The sequence below is a fragment of the Alosa sapidissima genome, chromosome 11 (assembly GCF_018492685.1).
Source record: "Alosa sapidissima isolate fAloSap1 chromosome 11, fAloSap1.pri, whole genome shotgun sequence".
Lineage (NCBI taxonomy): Eukaryota > Metazoa > Chordata > Actinopteri > Clupeiformes > Clupeidae > Alosa > Alosa sapidissima.
In genome coordinates, this window is record NC_055967.1 from 33,932,996 (window position 1) to 33,947,717 (window position 14,722).

At 47.2% G+C, this 14,722-nt stretch overlaps 1 protein-coding gene across 3 annotated transcripts in view; it reads left to right on the forward strand.

Moving 5' to 3' along the window:
• The first annotated feature begins 517 nt into the window (after positions 1–517).
• lsp1a (lymphocyte specific protein 1 a) overlaps positions 518–14,722 on the forward strand; it is a 30,504-nt gene continuing 16,299 nt past the window's right edge. Inside the window, exons 1-7 of one of the 3 annotated variants that reach the window (XM_042109154.1) lie at positions 518–1,028; positions 7,806–7,952; positions 11,167–11,518; positions 11,648–11,775; positions 12,363–12,636; positions 13,213–13,341; positions 14,560–14,601. In XM_042109154.1, the coding sequence (XP_041965088.1) occupies positions 970–1,028; positions 7,806–7,952; positions 11,167–11,518; positions 11,648–11,775; positions 12,363–12,636; positions 13,213–13,341; positions 14,560–14,601 (1,131 nt within the window). In that variant the 5' untranslated portion in view covers positions 518–969. The remainder of the gene's footprint in view (positions 1,029–7,805; positions 7,953–11,166; positions 11,519–11,647; positions 11,776–12,362; positions 12,637–13,212; positions 13,342–14,559; positions 14,602–14,722) is intronic. The other 2 variants (XM_042109156.1, XM_042109155.1) reach the window with 2 other exon arrangements.

Genomic DNA, 14,722 nt, shown 5'->3' on the forward strand with positions numbered 1-14,722 from the left:
CACATGCAAACAATCTGAGGTGGTCAAATGTGAATGCTGGCTTTGAGTGATGGGAGAATTATGTTAGTGCCAGCTAATGGTTAATTGATGGCCATGGGTAATTCGATACACCTACTTGTGTGAAAGTCCATTCTTGCCCTGTCCCTGCTGCACAGTCTGGGGGCGAACAGACAGAGCTTTCAGCAGGCTGCGCTCATCCAGGGTTTTTGTGAGAGGGAGTGAGATTGAGTTTTTTGGGCAGGGGACAAGTGGGGGGGGCTGAGGTTGGGGTATGGGGGGCTTGAGGATTAGGGACGTGGGGTAGAGTATCGTCTTACAGTTCCCCCGGGGAAAGACACATGACCCTGTGGAATGGGGAAAGAGAGGGAAACAAAGATGTTGGGTCCTTCAATGGGAACCACATGCAGCACAGAGAAGGACAAGGAGGAGGAGGAGGGGGGAAGAGAGAGAATGGGAGGAGGCTGTGACTAAAGCTCTCTCTCTTTCTCCCTCTCTCTCTCTATCCCTCCCTCCCTCCCTCACTCTAGTGTGTGTGAGAGGGCTGTGAGTGCCGCGTGGACCCCTCCTGATATTTTCAACAGGCAGTGCAGGAGACAGAAGTGGAGAGGCAGTTCGCTCTCTCTCCCACACACACACACACACACACACACCGTCTCTCTCTCAGTCTCTATCGCTGTTTCTGCATATGTGCTTGAGTGTGTGTGCGTGTGCACAGACTCCTGCGTGTGCTCAACGTTGTGTGTGCAAGAGACACACAGAAGAAAGAAAGAAAGAAAAAAACTAAGGACAGATTGAAACAACTCCGCAACTTCTGTCAACATTTCTGTCTCACTCTGGGCTTTTTGTGGCGCTCTAAGATTTTCACGCAGACAGTGAGGATCCGTTGTTGTGACGGCTGGAGGGGGATTTGCGCTCTGAGCCTCTTCACTTTCTTCGTTATCAGGGGAGAGACAGCAGACCGGGAGAGCCATGTCTGGAGCGCTCCTGAGGAGGAACTCCAGCAAGCAGGGCTTACAGAACCTGCTGAGGTGAGAAATGTGTGGAAGATGGGAGAAGATGGGAGAAGATGGGGGAGAGGGGGGGGGGGGGGTAAAACTAGTAAAGGTAAAAATGAGTGAGTGAGTGAGTGAGGGAGAAGTGTGTGGTAGTGAAAAGTGACTTAATGAGTGAGTGAGTGAGGGAGAAGTGTGTAGTAGTGAAAAGTGACTTAATGAGTGAGTGAGTGAGTGAGGGAGAAATGTGTGGTAGTGAAAAGTGACTTAATGAGTGAGTGAGTGAGTGAGTGAGTGAGTGAGTGGTAGTGAAAAGTGACTTAATGAGTGAGAGTGAGAGAGTGAATTCATGACAGTATGAGTGTGTGAGTGGCTGACCGGGTGAGTGTTAGTGTCTGTATGAATGTGGGACAGGGGGGGGGGGGCAGCTGCTTCCTTTGTTCTGACTGCACTGAGAGGTACAGTACAGGTTAATCAGTTTACACACACACACACACACACACACGTCAACACACATCTTTGGGACAATTACAGATTGGGATATTTCATACACAGAAGGCACTTATCTTTAACAACATAAAGCACAAAGAGGAAACCGTATGTGGGTATCATTCAGTATTCCGTATCATTCCTAATATTATAATGCAGGTTTCAGTATTCCGTATCATTCCTAATATTATAATGCAGGTTTCAGTATTGATACATTGTGTACTCTGGAATTGTGCAAAACACGTAGAAAGAGGTGTTATTGTTTTCAACACAAAGAGAACAACAATAAGCCGAAACCTGGCAGTGTGGGTGCCAAGTGACCTCATATTTTTGGTTTGTGATATTACAGGATTAAAGATAATGATAGACTGTGTGGCCTGAGAGAGATTGTAAATCCACTCACTGCCCCTCCACCTCCTGCCTCATTAATCCACAGCAGACACTGGGCTGTTTTGTTAATAGTTTAAGCTGTTTTTACTGGTATTTTGTTTTTGTGGGAAAGGCCATTTGTTCAGGTCCTGCGCTGTTTCCGTAGGAGGTCCTGTGTGATGAAGGAGGAATAGAGAGACAGGGAGAAAGATGGAGAGAGAGAGAGAAAGAGCAAGAGAGAGAGAGAGAGAGAGAGAGAGAAGGCAATAGAGAATAAGAGACAGAAGGAGAGAAAAAGGAGAGGGGACTCGGGGCCCCTTGATTGTAGCTCAGGGGAATCGACCTGGTGACCTGCATGAGGGGTGGCAGGGCTGCCCAAGCTGTTTCTCTTGGGGCTTCAAAGGGAGTGTGTGTGTGTGTGTGTGTGCGTGCGTGCGTGCGTGCGGGCGGGCGTGCGTGCGTGTGTGTGTGTGCGTGTGTGTGTGTGTGTGTGTGTGTGTGTGTGTGTGTGTGTGTGTGTGTATGTCTGTCTGTCTGAGTGTGTGTGTGTGTTTGTATGTCTGTCTGTCTGTGTGTCTGTGTGTGTGTGTGTGTGTGTTAGAAGTGAGTATGTGTACATGCAGAGGAGAATGTTTTCTCTGATGTCTAGGAGCCTGTCTGTGAACCGAACATCAATGAGAGAAATGCAACCATTATTGAATCACTCAACAAGCATAGAGAAGGAAAGGTATTGCAATGTTGTTCTATCTGTCAAAAATAACTGGCCCGTTGTCCAGGGAGACCCATTACACAGCTGTCACCTGAAGACCTCATAGTTCATGTACCTAGGGAAACATACAAACACACACATACACACATGCATTCAAACACACCAACCTGACACCCAGCTGACAAGGGTAATCTGAAAAAATAAACACACTTACACATCACCAAACACACACACACACACACACACACACACACACATACACAAAGAAGAGACTGCAAGTATCACATTACACGGAGTGTGATGACAGTTTGTGAACTCTCATGGAACAGCACAGATTCCCCACACTGCCTTTGCTGTCAGCAGCTGAGAACAGACTCTCTCTCTCTCTGGCCCGGTCTCAGGTGTCATCTGCAGGTGAGCTAGGTACTGTATGCCCCCCCCACCACCAACACCTATTATTTGTGCTGCCAAACCAGCCCTTTCTTTCTTATACACTACAAGGTGGCTTTGGAGGGATCATGCACATTCATCTCCATAAAAGCCATGTTGGGCTGTACAGACTTGCACAGGATGTCAATTGTTGTTGTACTGCAGGTGAAGTCACACAGCATTCTTTTGTGAGGTTTTTGTTAATGAATTCTGCAAGCATGTCATGTCCTTCTTTCATGTGTGTGTGTGTGTGTGTGTGTGTGTGTGTGTGTGTGTGTGTGTGTGTGTGTGTGTTGTTTATATTGTTTTGATGGAAAACCTGTGTCTCCTAGAACTGGTTCCTGAGTTTGCCAAAATGTGGTTGGGTTGTTTTGTCTTCCAGATGCACTGGGATGGGGACATTCACAAAAACACATACATCATCATCATAACACAATAAGGTCACCCTGCTTGATAAACAGTATAGATACAGTACCAGTCTGTATCAGCTGGGAATGAGAGAGGTGCTCAGATTGCCTCACCCACACAAAAACACTCCCCACATCCTGCTCCTTAACGATCTATTTATGAAGAGTAGTAGACAGGCATAGATAAGATATGTAAGACAGATTTCACGATCCCCAACACAAAAAAGCAACACTACAGCTGATAGTGTATAAAGGATGATTTCCTTGTCATTACCGTTGAAAATGGCACAATCCACATGCCCAATGTATAGGATAAGGTAATAAAGGGCAAAACAACAATATGGTCTTGTTTTTTTGCCAGTGTTGCGCTGGATTTGTTTCAGAGGTAGCCTAAAGGAAATAGCTTTGGTTGCGCAGTGATGTCAGGTGTGAAAAATTCAAGCAAAGGCTGTGTCTACTCTACAGCACTATTTAACAATGCCCCAGTCTCCTCGTGATCCCTATCAACAAACACGTTGTTTCCCAACTCCGAAACCGCATAGCCACGACCTCCTCACCCCCGTACGTTTCACTCAGACAGCCCTCTGTTTACGATGGGGAGATAAGAGTGGACGGAATGCGAGCAACGGGCAAAGTTGGGGGCACTCGCTGCTTGACTGGCGGGGGCAATAACCTCTTTGCAGTCCCAACACCAGCTTGCTCAACCGAAGGTTGAAGGTTCGAAAAGGTAAATACATGGAGCGAGTGAGACTTTCGTTTCCGGACTCCTTTTCATCACTAACGTGACAGTAGCCAGAAATATGTGGAGGATTAGATTTTATTGTCCACACAAGACGGTTCTGTAGCCTAATCTCTGTGTGCTTATTTCTGTCCATCATTGCGTGTGATTTAAGTCCTTGCGCTAATCAAATGTCGAAAAGAGCAGGGGGCGGCGTAGTGGAACATGAGAAACAGCTTTGTAATGAGCTTTGACATGACCCCAAAGACAAATAAACTCACACAGACCCACAGCTTTCAGACTGGGTGGGGCTGGGAGAAATAAGCTGTGCTCCATTTGTGCTCGGCGGGGGGCATGCAGCTAAAGCAAGAGTGTTTTGTCCTCGCTGGGTCTATAAACAGTGCGCTTACCTCATCTGGCCTGGTGGCTCTCTATTGCTGAACTGGTACGTGATATGGGAAGGTATTTGGTCTGGATATTCTCTGCATATGTGTTTTATAAGTATTCATGACTATTTCAATCTGGACAGTGACTTTCTTGTTTTGTAACCAGGTCTGTGAGGATTCCTGGGTGTCCACCAAATTCAATAAGAAAAACCACAGTTGTTTTCCAGTCCGTCTCATCTTTTACTCATATAATTTACTTTCCAAGGCACATCATTTTTCAATGACATCATCCTTTCCCCTTTTCCGTAGTAGGCCTACTCTTGACTCCCATGTGTAAACCACAGGCCTCTGCTAGTGAGGTCACACAAGATCAGAGAGGAAATAACTGGTATTTGTGCTCCTCTGGTATTTTGTTTTGGGAATGCCAGCTCTGACTGAATGAAGGGAAATCAATGGTTGTGAGTTGAGAGACTCTCTTATTACTAGTGACTTAGATGAGGGATCAGTGGGTCGACTGACCACCTGGGATTGGTAAGGTCAGCTGGTCACGCAGAGGTTGGATTAGAAAGGGCTAGACAGTGCGAGGAGTCTTTCTGCTAAGTGAGAGTAAGTGGAGGAGTAAGCTTTTTAAAAAATGACAGGCATCACATTTTGGGGTATCTTGACCTTTGACCTACAGAGTGCAAGAAGAGGTTAGAGGTTACATCTCCTGTCAGTAGGACTGTTCTCCATTGAAACCTTCGTCTCCATTAGTTGCTCTGCTCTCCAGTGCCAGGTGTTTAGACTGGAGAAATGCAGAACAACAGACTCACAAAGCACCGGAAAGCTCTGGCTGATTATGAGTCACCGCTTCTTCATTTTCATGAGGTCATTTGTATGATTGTGCGTGTGCGTGTGTGTGTGTGTGTGTGTGTGTGTGTGTGTGTGTTTTCTTGTCAGCCTTGACTGTTGAGTTACTTATAGGTCTGGGATGCGTTGTGGCATTGACTTAACTGGCTTTACAATAACAGATCCTTTCAAACCGTCATGTAACCGTTGTGTCATTGTGCAATTGCTGGCACACTCTTGACTGGGTTTCCCCTACAGTTAGTTATAGGCCCCTGGCAGTTCCCACACACAACTCACCTGACCAGTGCCATTTGCTGCTGAGCAGAAATGTCACAGTGTGGGTCTTTCATGAATGAATCTAACAAGTGGTATATGCTTGCAGCTGGTGAAGGTTAATCTGTGTTTACAACACATTCTGAAGTTGCTACGTTCACATGCATGTGTTTCTCTTTAAATGATTTACATTGAGGACTAAACACTGTGTGGCAAAAACAGATTACCGGTAAAGGATAACAGCATGTCGTATAATCCTTCTTCTGCGTTTTTACTGCTGCTGTGTTATTTCTGTACGCCGAGGAGAAAGCGGATAAACAAGGGAGAGTGATGTGGGGGTCGTGCGCAGACGTGTAAGCCCCTCAAGAGTAACAACAACAATAACCACGACCACGAGCAAACCCCTCAGCCGCTGACGTCATCCGACTGGTCTGTGCCAGGAATGAAATAATCCCATTAGGCTGATTAAAGGCCAGGCTAACAAGGGAGCCGGGATCTGCCTCGTTTGAGGGACTTGATCTCGCCACATGCCTGCTCGCTCCGGCCGAGAGAGCAGCGTGGCTCGTTTCCGCCCTCCCCGAGCGCTGGGGAACAGAGCGGCTGAGGAGCCCTCCAGGGCCACACATCTCCCTGGAATGAGGAATTTGGGGATGGCGGTTGTGAAACGTGTGAATTCACATTCACTATTTTTTTTATGGGTTTTCTTGGATTTCCCAAGCTCCCTCGTGCTTAGGCTATCACCCAAGCTCTGAAGGGAGCAGTTTGGGAAAAAGTTTACGAAGTAGACAAAGGGACATTTTTGCGTTGTGGAGGTCCAGCTGCTCTGGAGCCCTTTCACCTCCCTGTGCACTCCCCATCGATCTCCCTCTTTCATTCACTATCTTGGAGCCTCAGGCTTCAGGTCGTCTGCTTTTCCGGTGACTCAGAATGTGCAGAGAACTGGGGAGAGGAGAAAGAGAGAAAGGGAGTGTTTGTGTTGTGGAGAGAGAGAGAGAGAGAGAGAGAGAGAGGGAGAGAGAGAGAGAGAGAGAGAAAAGGTGGGGGGGGGGGGTTGAGGTGGGTCAGAGTTTAACCATCCAATACTTGCCCCCTCTGAACCCAGAAGTGACCCAGAAGATGTGTGAGCCAGAAAGTTATCATTACTAGTGGCGAAAGTGTGTGTGAGTGAGTTGAGTTATGGATGTTCCTCACTGATACTGATGGACGTTGTAAAAGCCAAGTGTCCCTCGGAGCAGACAGCGGTGTGGCTATGGAGCCGTTAAGTCGGTCTGGTCTGCATTTGGTGGGTCATTAGTGACCTCGGCTGTCCTAATTAGCCCAAATTAATGTGTAATGCAACATGACACCCACACACCCAGATGGAACCTATTGACAAGTCCTTTAGCGTCCACTCCAAGGATAACACAGTCTATTCTCTGAGCCCCTGGAGCATGAATGTTCTCACTGAGGAAGTTCACTGAAATGGCTGCTTTTCTCTACAGGCATATTGACACTGTTTTTGTTGTTGTTGTTGTTAGATTAAGTATTTAACATCATTGGCACTTAGTGTTGTATTTTGTCATTTTATGTTTTACCATAAATATAGTTTCCTTCACCGTAACCAAACAAGTGCATACATATGTACAGGCTTACAAGCTCAGACATGTCTGCTGAAACATGGTTGTGTGTGTGTGTGTGTGTGTGTGTGCGTGTGTGTGCGTGTGTGTGTGTGCGAGCATGTGTGTGTGTATTGGTAGAGGAGACTATGTGTTTACCACACATGTCATAAACACAGGGATGTTTTAGTGTTTCCAGCAGTGCAGTTGGCCCTCGCGGATCACTTTGCTCATCTTCAGACAACAGTGTGTGTGTGTGTGTGTGTGTGTGTGTTTGTGTGTGTGTGTGTGTGTGTGTGTGCTCATCTTCAGACAACAGTGTAGCCTCTGGCCGCCCCCATCCTCCAGAGCTAGAGAGAGATCCCAGAGAGAGTTGTATCATAAGTAGAGGGTGGTGTAGGGCTCTCCTTTACCAATTCTCTTACACTGCTCTGTCTCCTTTTCTCTCTTTCTGGTGTAAGTGTGTTGATAGACATTATTATATGTGGTGGATGCATCATATCGGTGCCATCTATGTAGTCATTTAAGAGAGTTAAAGAGTGGTCTAACAAAGAGTTTTTAACAAAGAGTTTTTAAAGACTTCCTCTCCCGCTCTCTCTCCCCCAAACAGGGTGACGGCCCAGAGGAGTATTGAAGATGCCGAGGAGATTGAGAGGGAGCGCAGACGTAGGGCACGCGAGGCCTTCCGTAAAGAACACGGCCTCTCCGCACCCGAAGGGGCCTCGCTGGACGCCGAGACCTCAGTAGAGGCTACACCGTAAGTCATGGGGCCAGTGAGGGAGGGAGGGAGGGAGGGAGGGAGGGGGAAGAGAGAGAGAGAATTTGAAAAGTGATCACTTCTCTGCACTGTGCCATTTGAGTGTGAATGTGCTCGGCCGAGCCAGCTGGGACTCCAGGAAAGGCTGACTCATGAGCAGCATCATTCATCTCCCCTCCCCAACCCACACACATACACACACACACACACACACACACACACACACACACCAAATACATACATACACACACACACACAGGCACAGGCACGCATGCACGCACACACACAGACACACACACACACACACACACACACACACACACACAGGCACAGGCACAGGCACACACACACACACACACACACACACACACACACACACACACACACACACACACACACACACACACACACACATTTACCTCTGGTTTATCTCTCTTCCTTTGCTTTATCTGTTCACATGTTATCAGAACCCCAGCCTCTCTTTCTCTTTCATCACCTCACCTCTCTCTATCTCTTTTTCACATAAACAAGCACACACACACACACACACACACACACACACACACACACACACACACACACACACACACACACAAACACACACACCGGCCCCTCTCATTACTCCCTCTCTGAAAAATGTTTACTACACACAGTGTCAGAGAGTTGTGCTGAGCGCCAGGGCCCTCTGCAGGCCTGCCGTTGTTAATCACAGACTCGTAATTACGGCCTACACTCTCACTCCTCCATCCTCTCATCTCCAGAGAGAGAGAGAGAGAGAGAGAGAGAGAGAGAGAGAGAGAGAGAGAGAGAGAGAGAGAGAGAGAGAGAGACTGACTCTTGTGGTCGCAAGTGTGTGAAGCCAAACTCCTAACATCAAAACCAGCAGCGGAGAGATTGCCTGTTATTATTATTTCATTACAAAGACATACTGTGCGCCACAACATGTGTGTAGTCTTCACTCAAGACATTCCATCATTCAAAGAGCAGTCACCACATTCCCAATGTGACCATTGCGCCATTTTCAATAGCTTTCATTTATTTTGGATGTTTGATCATCTCTAAATATTTGGTCTGGTCATCTCTAAATATGTTCTGCTACAAATTTAGATGATTTTCCAAATCTCTAAATAAGTATAACATTTCTGTCTAGACTCTCTGATCAAACTACAAAGCTGCTTTACCGTGTGTACCGTGTGAATTGATTCTGTTTTAAAGCTCTGCCATGTGTGAAATGAATCTACTTTTAAAGCCCAGATTTTTCTCCTGGCCTGGTGATGGTTAATGCAGGGCTGGCAGTCTTTACTTAATCATACTACCTGTTTTTATGATAATGGCCACCTGGTCGCATCTGTTTTTTCCATCATTGCCAATCAGCTTAATCATCCTTTGGAATGTGCTTCAAAATTCCTTTCAGGCAGCCCCCAGGAAGATGAAATAGATTTCCATCCCAGTGGCTTTTTAATGAACAGGCAGTGGGAAGGACAGCAGTGGGTGTCATTAAAAATAACATGCCTCAGTTTTCCCTTTCATTAATGAAGCGCTTCTCAGGTCCGGTGTTTTGGCAGATGTTTTGGTTAACCTAGAGGGTCCCCTTTGAAGTAGACGGAGGATAGTGTTGAGAATCATGCTGTCTCTGTGAAGAGGAGACAAAAAGAGCATGGTTAGATACCTACAACTGTCAGTTAAGGTCAAGCCTCACAAGAAACTAGTGAGTTGAAGGAGGATTTCCTGTTTTTTTTACCTATTGTATAACTTTGAAATATTTATTTTGTATGTATAAAACATGTAGACTTTGGAATGACAGTACAGCATAAACTGTGATGGAAATGGTTGGGATTCACAATAATCCTTTCACGGCAAAACACCACAGTTTGATATACTGCAATGTGACAGCACCAAACACAGACATGGTAATTATACAGAAATGTGTGTACTGAGTTTCCCTCATAGTTGTGTTTGGCCTGTTTTGGAGCTGTCTTTATTTCTGAACTTTTATTTTGGTACGTGATTGTCTGAGACACAGTTATGTATTTCCATTTGTATGGTCCGTGGGGAAGAAATATGGCTGCCAGGAAGGTAGAGCAGACTGACCGCAAAGGTGCAGTGTGTTGTCTGCCTCATGTGAACATGTCTAGAAAGGAGCGTCCAGCCTCATGTCAACATGTCTAGAGGGGAGCGTCCAGCCTCTCTGTTGCTTCTTTGTATTTCACTTACTAAAACTGAAAATATGCTCACAGCTGTTTCTCAGTTTTGTTGGGGGAAAAAACTCTCACTGTGTAGACAGCAGAGCGATATCGCGCTTTGTTGTTCAACCCCCCCCCCCCCCCCCCCTCCCTTCCGTGCCGCCCAGTCGTAGTGCAATCAGGTGTCGCTGTCTCCCGCCTGCCCTGCTTGTCCGTCAGCGGGCTGCCTAAGTGGGATTGCCTGCAGCGGGAGAGAGGATGAGCAACAGCCACAACAGGATCACCTGTGGTGAGGTGGGGGGAGCAGAGGAGGCGAACAGGATCACCTGTGGGGAGGTGGGGGGAGCAGAGGAGGCGAACAGGATCACCTGTGGGGAGGTGGGGGGAGCAGAGGAGGCGAACAGGATCACCTGTGGGGAGGTGGGGGGAGCAGAGGAGGGAGAAAGGAAAACAAATATCGCAGCTCCATCTGTTTTCTGGGAGCTGCGTTTGATTTCAGGGCCGCCGGTGGCTATAGATGGGCTTTACTGTTCTCGGTGCGAATGTGAGTGTGTGTGTGTGTGTGTGTGTGTGAGAGAGAGTGTGTGTTTATCCCCCATCTGGGTGTTTACATCACCACTGCTCAGCTGCAGGTGTGTGTGTGTGTGCGTGTGTGTGTGTGTGTGCGTGTGTGTGTGTGTGTGTGTGTGTGTGTGTGTGTGTGTGGGCCATGCTTTGCTCCTCCCCCCACCCCCTTTGACACCTTCGGTCTACGCTTGGCTGAGTTTAAGATAGCACAGATGTCTCGTAAAACTGATTATGACCGGCAGGGTGGCCTCAGCCATTCAACCTCCCACTAGAGGTTGGTCTCTGCATTCTGTCTCTATGTGCAAATGGTTTTCTGATGAATTGTTGTTTGTAAATCTGGATATGAATAAATACTCAAGATTCTTCAGGCATCTGCTCAATGAGGCCTCTTAACATCTTATTTTCCACATCTGCTCTTTCATTTAAAAACGGTTGTATCTGTCCTCTGACAATGTCTATCTCAGGTCAGCCCAGAACTTTACGAGTCCCGCAAAGGCCACTGGCTCCGTGGTTCTGGATGAGGATGAAGGCTTCAGTGACTGGACACAGAAGCTGGGACAGGAGCGCAGGCTCCGGCTGGAGAACGGGCGACCGGCGGAACCGACAGCCGAACGGGGAATGAACGGAACCGCCAAGCACACAGAGAAGATTCACTGCTCCTCCTCTGCCACATTTACCAGGCTGCAGAGGCCGCCACAGGAGAATGAGAACCATGAGGCGGTCAGGGAGGAGGAGGAGACGCGTCTGGGGAGCAGGATGACTGAGAAGAGGAGGAAGGACTTTGGACGAAAGGAACACAGTCAAGTAGACAAAGAGGTAGAGCAGAACGGCAGAAGGATGAGCCTCATTAATTAATGATACTACATCCCACATGAGAATGTGAAGCTGATTGCTGTAATAACACATGGTGAAGTCGTGACTTGGCCCTTTTTCTTTATATTTTAGATGAAGAAGAAGGAAGTGAAAGTATCCTACACATCCAAAGTCCTCATGCAGCACGAGTCCAAACCCAAGAACAACATAGAGGAAGAGGGAACAGCTTCACATGTGATCAGAGCCAGGAAGACTCTCAGGTAACGGTACACCTCAGTCAACAGACTGCACTACGTGCTGAGTGGTCGGATTCATTCCTTAAGGGTCATTCACACCAAGAACGATAACGATAACGATAACTATAACCATAACGATAAAAGCGTTCGCACTGAACAACGATAAGATGGGTTCTGATTGGCTATTAGCTTTTTATAATTCTCAAAATCGTTCTGAAAGTGATCCCCAACGATATTGTTCTTCATGACGTTATCGTTATAGTATTATGTGTGAATGTCGTCATTCATTTATAGTTATTGTTATCGTTCTTGGTGTGAATGACCCTTTATAGTCACTTGGTGGAGTGTGCGGCATGTGTGGCATATTTACCATGTTCTTCCATGTTCTCACGCGTGCGTCCGTATGTGTGGCATATTTACCATGTTCTTCCATGTTCTCACGCGTGTGTCCGTATGTGTGGCATATTTACCATGTTCTTCCATGTTCTCACGCGTGCGTCCGTATGTGTGGCATATTTACCATGTTCTTCCATGTTCTCCTCACACGTGCGTCCGTATGTGTGGCATATTTACCATGTTCTTTTGTGTTCTCCTCACGCGTGCGTCCACAGAAGCCCGAGCCAGTCCCAGCCGGCGGCCGCGTCGGAGCCCCAGGGACGTGGCGAGGAGGCGCCGCTCCTGGAGACGGAGCAGAAGCTGGAGAAGATCCGGCGCAGCCACCAGGAGAAGGAGAGCCAGGAGCTGGAGCATCTGCGGCAGAAGCAGGTGGAGGCCGAGGCCGAGCTGGAGGAGCTGCAGAAGAGGAGGGAGCTGAGGCGCCGCGTGCGCGAGGAGGAGGAACGCCGGAAGGAGGAGGAGGAGCAGCAGAGGCAGGCCAAGGAGGAGGTCAGGATGGCATTTGGGGTGGATTATACAGTGGAGAGTTGCAAAACACACACGCACGTGCATGCAGGGGTGTACACACACTCACGCACGCATCCTGAGGCACACACACTTAATGAGACACACATACACACACACACACATACACACACATACACACACAAATACACACATTCTGAAACACATAGGCACACTCACATAAACACACACTCACACACAACTCACACACATACACACATTCAGAACAGACATACACATACACACACACACACACACACACACACACACACACACACACACACACACACACATACACCCACATTGACACATACACCCACATTGACACACACCACACAGTGTTGTACACCCACATGCATGTTTACACTGCTGAAATGAAGCAGAAAACAGATGCACACACACACACACACACATCCTGTAAACACATCAGGCTCCTGACAAACACTGTGAGATAGATAGACGCGGCCCTGGGCCCAAGATGTAATCTGTGTACATGGCGTAAGCTGCCCTTGGGCAGAGGGGCCAGACACTGAACAGCTGCTCCCGCTTACGCACCTCCAGGAGGAGAGGAGACACATGAAGGAGGAGATTGAGAGGAGGAGGACGGAGGCAGCCGAGAAGCGGATGAAGAGCTTGAACGATGGGGAGGAACCGTTCAACGCACTCAGTCCCAAGAGCCCCACAGTGAAGGTACAGCCAGCTCCAGTTGCACCTAAAGTTTATGTCCTCCTAGATCAAGAGTGATTTGAACAACTGTTAGTAGTAGTCAACTCAACATGACAGAAATTACATTAATTCATTCATCACTGAATAACTCATTCTGATTTAGAAGCCAAACATACATAACAGATGCCCTCTCTGAAAATGTGGCTCATTTTTTACCATCTGTCTCTCAACCATACTTTTCCATTGCTAAATGTTTTGGGAAATAAATGTGCTTTCCATTAGTACCAAAAATGAAGCAGCAATATAGATGAAGGTGTTGTGTAGTACTCAACTATGGCTCTATGTTTTTACAGATTATGCATTCAGTAAATCCCTGTAAGTTGCATGTGTGTGTGTGTGTGTGTTTATGGACACTGTTGCTTTTAAATGCACATCTGTTTGCAATTTGCTGTGGTTAGTGTGTCGTGTGTGTGTGTGTAGCGTGTGCACAGTCTTTGCTGCTCCATCTTGAAACACCTGACATGCCAACCCTGTGACTGCTGGTAAAAATGAGTTGTTAAACCAGTATTTCATTACGCACAGGCACTATACATTTTGTACTTGAAAGCACCTGGCAGCACCTGGTGTGTTGAGTATTTCAGCAGCATGGCATGTTATTTTGCTTCTCTTTGTGTGTTTCTATGATTTTACATGTTTAACATTTTATATATTTAAGGCTTGAGTTGATTTATTTCCTCATTTCTTTACCTGCTTATGTATTTTAAGAAGTAATCCATATTATTTAGAAGTATGCCATGAGGAACATTATTATTTTGCCAGATTATGTCAGAGTGAGTGGCTTTCTAAGGGACCCACATTAATTGACACTCTTTGCTTCATGAGGACGTTGTGCAATACTAGCATGTGGTGTAAGCACAGGTTTGCTGTCTGTTAAATGATGTAAGTCTCCTTGATACAATTTGTATACAGTTGCTTCGATATCATTTGAGTTTGCTGACGGTTATTGAAAATAGACTAAAGCACATGCAGCACTGTGGCACGCGGGCCATGCATGTCTTGCTGCCTCGCCTCGCGACTTCACCTGCCTCGCCTCGTGATTTCACCTGCCTCGCCTCGCGACTTCACCTGCCTCGCCTCGTGACTTTGTCAGCCTGTGTTGGTGCGAGCGTGTCACCCCCGCGCTGTGTTGCCACTTGCCCTCTTTAGCGTCAGCTTTCCCTCTGCTTGCATGTGTAATTTCAGAGGGAGGATGAGGAGAGATTGACAGCTGAGAGTACAGACTTGGTGAGTTGCGTTTGGGGAAGGGTGGGGGGGGGGGTCAAAAGGTTGCTTCATGACTAAGACACTCCGCTGTTCCACAAGGCATCCCTTTGTGAGGGCCCTGAAAGGAAGGATGGCTAGCATG